General features: G+C 31.7%; 1 protein-coding gene across 3 annotated transcripts; it reads right to left on the reverse strand.

The window, feature by feature from the left end:
• Positions 1 to 1,489: 1,489 nt before the first annotated feature.
• Positions 1,490 to 5,994, reverse strand: LOC111897743 (dehydrodolichyl diphosphate synthase CPT3). Of its 3 annotated transcripts, XM_023893693.3 has the most exons (4): positions 5,847 to 5,969; positions 5,533 to 5,598; positions 4,618 to 4,715; positions 1,490 to 2,475 (listed from the first exon to the last, which is right to left on the reverse strand). In XM_023893693.3, the coding sequence occupies exon 4, from the start codon at positions 2,430 to 2,432 to the stop codon at positions 1,623 to 1,625; it is 810 nt and encodes a 269-aa protein (XP_023749461.1). In that variant the 5' UTR covers positions 2,433 to 2,475; positions 4,618 to 4,715; positions 5,533 to 5,598; positions 5,847 to 5,969; the 3' UTR covers positions 1,490 to 1,622. The 3 variants fall into 3 exon arrangements, with proteins under 3 accessions (XP_023749461.1, XP_023749459.1, XP_023749460.1); XM_023893691.3 differs by lacking the exon at positions 5,533 to 5,598 and having other exon boundaries at positions 5,847 to 5,994; XM_023893692.3 differs by having other exon boundaries at positions 5,533 to 5,967.
• Between the last annotated feature and the right edge of the window lie 1,620 nt (positions 5,995 to 7,614).

Genomic DNA, 7,614 nt, shown 5'->3' on the forward strand with positions numbered 1-7,614 from the left:
TTTGATTATTAAAATCCACTTCTCGAAAGCCATCTCACTCAGTGAATATGCTCTAAGAACATCGTTTGGCATAATTTGATACATAATACGACATCTTTTTCAATCTCGTGACCTTACATTATCTTTTTACCAAATGGTTATTGTTGTTCCTAAGAGCACATCAACTAGTTTTTTATTTTATTTTTATTTTTATTTTTTTTTATTTTTTTTGATCTGTATAGTTTCCAAATATATAAAAATAGTCAATGTACGAGAAAACATTACATAAATGGTCTGCATTTTTTATTTTATTTTTAGATACGGACACATGGCAGCTACACAGCTTTCAAAATTTTCATTTTTGGGACCTTTTCTTAATATTTTCTCGGATTTCGTCCAAACATTCTCCTTAAAAATATTTCAACTTTATTTTTATATGTTCTCTAAAACTTAGTTTGATTTAATAAATAGTTTTTTCAAACTTTTTTTACATCTTTTATTTACAGATGTGTTTTTTACAAAACCGGTTTACGAAATTGTCTTTTAAGGAATTGTTATTTTTAAATATTGTTTTTATGTATATATTCTTATTTAAAATTTTCCTTTTCTGATGCTTTTCTTTTCAAATTTGTTTTCTATTTTTTGCATATTCGTTTCCATATATTTAAGTTCTTAAAACATGTGTTAATATTATATATTATAAAGACCTTATATATTTTCACAAAATAAACATCAACTTTATTATTATTATTATTTTCTAGAAAAGACCTTGCATTCTTCTATTTTTTTTCGATCTGGTCATTTTAGCAAGTTTAATCGTAATCTTTCTGTTTTAGACAACTGTTTCAGGAAAACCCTCATCCTTTTGCCCGAAAAAGACCTTCACAATTAATTAAAAAAATCTAAAGAAAATTTTAAGAGGCGTTTTCAAAAAAAAAAGTTGTAATTTGTCCCAAAAGAAATTGTTTAAAACTGGATTATTATTGGTAAACCTGCTAAAAATGTCGAATCGAAAAAATAGAAAAATACAATGTTTTGTTTAGAACAAAAAAAAAGAGATTTAATCCGGAAAAAACTCAAAATATAAAGTCTTTTATAATCTTAACTAGTAAAACATACTAAAATTTGTCTCGTTTAAATATTCGTTTTTGCAAAACAACATGCATAATAATTTATAGTTATTCGTAATTTTATTGTAACTTAGGCCTTGCTATAGTTAGTGAAATTTTAAAAATACAATGCTTATGTATTTCTCATTGTGCGTGCATTCTATCTCGCAATCCGCGCCATGCAGACTTAAAACTATCGTTTAAAACAATTTGCAAAAGAAAATCCAATACCTTACTATAAATACAATTCCACACTTTTCCAATGGTTTTTATTTGGGTAAATACCGATGTGATAGAGTACTACAATTCAAGTAATACCACATTTTTTCGATGTTCATCTTAACATTTGGTAAGAGTTACTCATGTTACCTTTATCAAAACAAACCAAAAGTGATCATAGATTCAAAACACCAAGAATAATTACATAATACATATGATCTTGACTTTAAAAACAACATTCAAACTACAATACAACAGGGCATAAAACTACCCTTAAAAACCATCCAATCCCATTAAAAAATCGTTCTTTTCAATCTATACATCGCTCCATATCTTCTTTTGATTATTTAGATAACAAAAATGCTTTTGGAAGTCCAAAACCGCCTGAACAAGATGCCGGAAACCAATCTCCGGCCACAAAACAGGCGGCGAATACAACAAACAATTACCACTTTGCCACAATAGAAAATTACTCAAACGGCTCTCACCAGACGTACGTATTATAATATCAGGGTCAGGTGTCACTCCCATGTACATATGTCTCTCAATATCTGTCACATCAATCATACTCTTTTCACCTTTTTTATCCCGTTTTTCTTCACAAGATTCTAGAACAGCATGGAAGATTTCATCGGTTGAAGTATAAGCAATACAAATTAACAAAACCGCCCTCGAGTTTTTAGCAGTTGCCTCCATTGCCTTTTCGGCTGCTAACCTCACGGGTTTGCTTAAGAGTTTAAGGTTACCAATGAAGTAAACCCTAACACCATATTGGTTAACTATGCTCTCTTCATTTATCAACCCTTTGATCTTTTCCTCCATTAAGTCCATTAAAGATTGGACTTCATCAGGGCTTCGTTTGAAGTTTTCTATGCTAAATGCGTAAATGGTAACGTATTTTACTCCCAATTCATAGCAGTATTTAAGCATTGACATTAAGCTTCTAAACCCTAATCTATGTCCTGCACCTTGGATTAAATTATGCTGCTTTGAGTATCTTCTGTTTCCATCCATTATGAAGGCAATATGATTTGGGATTACAGATATAGAAAGGATGCTGAAAATGCATCTTCTTGCAAAAGTACCTAAACCCTCGTAGATTTGTGTTCTTTTTTTAACATCCATAACAAGTTTCCAAGAATTCTGAAATCCCTATTGTCTGTTAGACCTGTTAGAGAAGATTAAATGCTTAGTTAGCCCAACTCATAGGGGAAACACAAACTACACAACAATAAATAAAGAATGAAGTTGTAGAACTAAACACATTTATAGTTGGCATTCAAGTTCTTTTGTAAGTTGTACCTTAATTTATATAATTGAAAGTAACTCTAGTATTGCCTCTTTTGACACATTAGCAGCTAATCGAGGTAATTCATAAAAAAATATTCCAGTAGAAGTGATCAAGAAATTGAATAGGAAAATCATATTTAGATTTCGTGATGGGTAATTGATACTACCGAAACAAACAAGATAAAGTTCAAATTTTGGATTTGTACTTGATTGCAAGTTGCAAGACAGCCAACAAAAATTAAACACAATTACACAAAAACATTAGCGATTATAATTTCAATAGAAGCGATCAAGAAATAAAGCAAATTTCTTGATTGGTCCTACGATAAGGAAATAAATACAACTCACAATTTGATTTGGACCAAACCGAAAAACTGATAATTGTCCTTGCAACTGAGCATTGAGAATTAACAGTTTCACAAATTAAATCGAACTAAGATCGGTACAAATACATCTAAAACATAATTAGTGAGTACGATTCTTACCGGCATGAAATCAATTGTCGATTTATAGTAATATACAAGCAAAAAAAATACAAACAAACACTTTAATAACGTACGAGAGGCTAAACTAACCACCAAAACGTATCTCTGAAGGGAGATCATCAAAAATGATAAGAGGTTTTTACTGGAACTAGATGAAGAATATAGTAGAGGGAGGTTGCGTAGACGTCGAATCTCGGTGGTGACGACAACAACAACATCTACGTAACCTCCCTCTACCGTATTCTTCGTCTAGTTCCAGTAAAAACGTCTATCATTTTTGATGATCTCCTTCAGAACACGTTTTGGTGGTTAGTTTAGCCTCTCATGCTGGTAAGAATCGTACTCACTAATTATGTTTTAGACTTTTAGATATATTTGTACTGATCTTAATTCGATTTAATTTGTGAAACTGTTAATTCTAAATGCTAAATTGCAAGGACAATTATCAGTTTTTCGATTTGATCCAAATCAAAATGCGAATTTTATTTGTTTCCTTATCGTAGGACTAATCAAGCAATTACAAAATCTGCTTTATTTCTTGATCATTTCTATTGAGACTATAGCCTCTAATGTTTTTGTGTAGTTGTGTATAATTTTTGTTGGCTGTGTTGCAACTTGCAATCAAAGCACAAATCCAAAATTTGATTTTTATCTTGTTTGTTTCAATAGTATCAATTACCCATCACAAAATCTAAATATGATTTTACTGTTCAATTTCTTGATCACTTCTACTGAAATATTTTTTTACGAATTACCTCTTGATCACTTTTTATGAATTACCTCTTGATCACTTCTACTGGAATATTTTTTTATGAATTATCTCGATTAGCTGCTAATTTGTCAAGAATAAAAGACCCCATTCACTTTAATGGAAAATCAAGAATTGTTTCGGGTCTCTTACCTTATCCTCCAATCTATGAAAGAAGGGTAAAAGAAAAAAGAAATGATATTTGGGTACAAATTTTGTTTAGTTCAGATTTCAGAAAAATCAAACGAAATCTCAAATTTCATCATCTTTTAGATTCGAATTCATAAAACTCAGTTGGTCAACAAATGATCGAACAAAACCCTAGTTCTATTGCGTTCAAATTAAGATCCGTTTAGATCCGGGAAATGGAGGAAATTTTGTAATCTGGAAGAATATTCAAATACTTAAAACCCGATTCTTCAACAGATACATGTAATAAAACCCTAGTTTCGTCAAAATACTAGGCGTCATGAATGAAATTTGAATTCTACGCTTAGATGGAGTGCATAACGAAACCATAGAAAGACCTCTAAATCAAGTTCCATTTAATGGAAAAAGTACGATTCATTAAAAAATACTTCCAGAAAAACCCAAGAACCAAGAAAACAAAATTTTCGCCGTTCGATTGACAAAAGATAGTAAGTGGTCATCGATCCTCCAACAGAAACAAAGACCTAACAGATCGCTTGAATAAATTACCAAACCCTAAGCATTAATTCCAATAACAAGAGGGGAAAAACACAAAAGATAATGAAATTAAGAAAGACATGATCAAATACGCACATACCTGTAACGAACCGTATGGAAGAAAATACGAAGCTGGATCGAAGTCCTTTGCCTTTATAAAACTTTAATGGAAGGAGCTTATTTGTGGGTCTCTAAAACCTTCATGGAAGGAGGTTTGCTTTATTTAGTCAAACATTCATACAAATCCACCACAAAAATTCATAAACCAAAACATAATTTTGACAGTAAAAACAGGAGGAACAGATTTGAAAGCATTATATCATAAATCATAAATCAGCATATAAATATATATTCAGATCCGACACCAAGAAATATATACTTTTTTTCTTGTTTTGAAAGCATTAATTTAGAGGGTGTTTGGCTTAGCTTTTGTGGGGCAAAAGTCCTTTTTGTAAAAGGACTTTTTGGAAAAGGACTTTTTTAAAATGTGTTTGGATTAGCTTTTGAAGAGAAAAATCAAAAGTTAAAGTGTTTGGTTTAACTTTTTATATGTAAAATGACAAAAAGGACTGTTTACATATTTCATCAGCTTCATATTTCATCAATTTCATTAACTGTTAATTCATTTTTCAACAAGTTCACAAATATAATCCATTAACTGTTAATTCATTTTTCAAGGAAAATTTCATGACAGTCGCATATCGCATTCAAATCACATCTAATTACATAAAGAAACTAAATCATCAGAAGGTTCGATCAGAAAAGGGAAGACTTAAAAAGATGGTGCAAGAATTGAACACCGATTTCATATCAAGAAACCGAATTCTAAGAATCTTTTCATCAAACAGATGGTGCACCACCAAGAACAGTCATATATTCAAACACCAGTTTGATAACTAGAAATCAAATTCTGAGTCTTTTAATCAAAAGATGATGCGCCACCAAGAACAGACATGCATCCAAAATTAAAAAGTCAGCAACAAAAAGAATCACAATAAAGATAATAAAAGCAAACCAATCAAACATTTCATCTCCCAATTCAGTAGCAGCAACGCTGAAGACTTCTCGATGACCAGGATGACTTCCACAGAAAACACAAATCAATTTCACAGCATATCAATTATTTCACAGCACATCATTTTCACAGCAAATCAATTACATAATATCAATTTCAGAAATCGGAAATCAAATGGAAATCGGAAATCGGAAATCAAATGTAACATCATAGATCGGAAATCAAATGGAAATCGGAAATAGACAGGAAGAGATTGCAAATCTGAGATCGGAAATCACATCTGAGATCGGAAATCAAATTGAAAAGAAACAAACCTGATCGCTCGCGGGGTTGCAGTTCGCGCGGTGTCGCCGGTCGCCGGTGTTTGTTGCAGGTCAAGATGCGGTCGAGATGCCAGAGGAGTGCGTGAGCGGAGAGAACAAGAAGAAACTGTGATACGTGAATGAATGGTAAGGGTATATTGGTAATTTCAAATTTTTTAGCTACTGAAAAGTTAGAAAAAATTAGGTATTCGTGACTTTTTAAAAAGTCTCAAAATACTCTATGGAAAAACTCATTTATAAAAGTCATTTTTATCTTACCAAACATCTTTTTGGACTTTTTCCAAGAGATAAAGCAAAAGTCATTTTAAAAGTCAAGCCAAACACCCTTTTAGTGGATCCTTAGGAAATAGGTATGCAGTTTATTTTTTAATGTAAAAGAAGTACATTTCATAAAGCAGAAAACAATCTCATCCTATACAATACTATACAATACACTCGTTTGCACAATTGACAAATCAAATTGCTACTTTTTTTTTCTTTTGCAAATAATAGCTAAAACTTCAAATCAAATAACCAAACATATCAATTTATAACAGTAAATTACACCAAAATCATTCACTGTTTCTTAATCTAAAAGAAGACATCCACGGATTTAATATATAAACATATGATTTGAAGTTCAAATACTTGGATTAAGTTAAAAAAAAAAAACAAATCAATCTGCTTAATATTGCAACATACAGTGGAATCGTAGCCTTGCTTCTCCACAATTCATATACTTGGATCATGTTTGTACTGAAATCGAAATCAGAAAAAAAAAAGCAAAAAAAAACCCTAACCTGTTGAGTGGCGGTCGACTGGCAGCAGAAAAGACGAGCGTCGAGCGACAGCGGCGAGCGACGGCGGCGATAGGTGTGTGGCAACAAGCGACTACCGATTGGTTCTTCCGTTCTTGGCCGATGGAGACTGTAGAGCAAACTCGTGAGGGTGTGGCTGGCCGACTTTTTTTTTTTGTTTAGATCAGTTAGAAACGGTGATAAGAGGTAAGCCCAATGCCCCGTTTGGGGGGAGGACGGGAAGAGGTTTTTGAGCCGAACCTTTTAAAAAACAAACTGTTTAAAAGTGCTGCGCGCGTGTGTTGTGTCGTGCAGCACTAAGAGGTTAGAAGAGTTTTTTTTATTTTTTTTATTATTTTTTTTTTTATTTTTTAAAACAAACACAACCTATGCAGTAGCTATTAGGTTTAAGAGAGAAGTAGAGAAATTATAACGAGAAGGATCAGTTCTTCAGTCGATTAAAGATTCTGATCCTCGATCTGGACAACGTGTTTTTCTAGATGACGATCGACTTCTCAAGAAGATGCTTGCACACTCAAGATGACGCCTCCAAATGCCTTTGAATTGAACCAGGGTGTTTGGGAAATCTTTTAATTTTAAAATAGCTAAAAGTTAAAAAAAATAAAATAAAAAAATGTTTGGCATCTTTGCAAATAACTAAAAGTTAAAAAAGAAGTTTGGACATTTCAAAAAGTTTTTTTAAAATAATTTTTTAGCAAGAACAAAAATAAGTTTTTATAAAGTCATGAATTTGTGATTTTTTATAACTTTTGAGTTTTAGCTTTTGAAAAGTTAAAAGATGAAACAAACATATTTTAAAACTATTTTTTGTAAAAAGCCAAAAAATCAAAAATAACTTTTATCAAAAAGAACCTTTTAGCATGAAAAGCAATCCCAAATGCTCCCTAAGCTTTGGGACAACCTGTATATGCAGAGTTAATTATTGAATGCAAATACAATCACCCATCAATTTTTTTAGAACT

The sequence above is a fragment of the Lactuca sativa genome, chromosome 6 (assembly GCF_002870075.4).
Source record: "Lactuca sativa cultivar Salinas chromosome 6, Lsat_Salinas_v11, whole genome shotgun sequence".
Taxonomy (NCBI): Eukaryota; Viridiplantae; Streptophyta; class Magnoliopsida; order Asterales; family Asteraceae; genus Lactuca; species Lactuca sativa.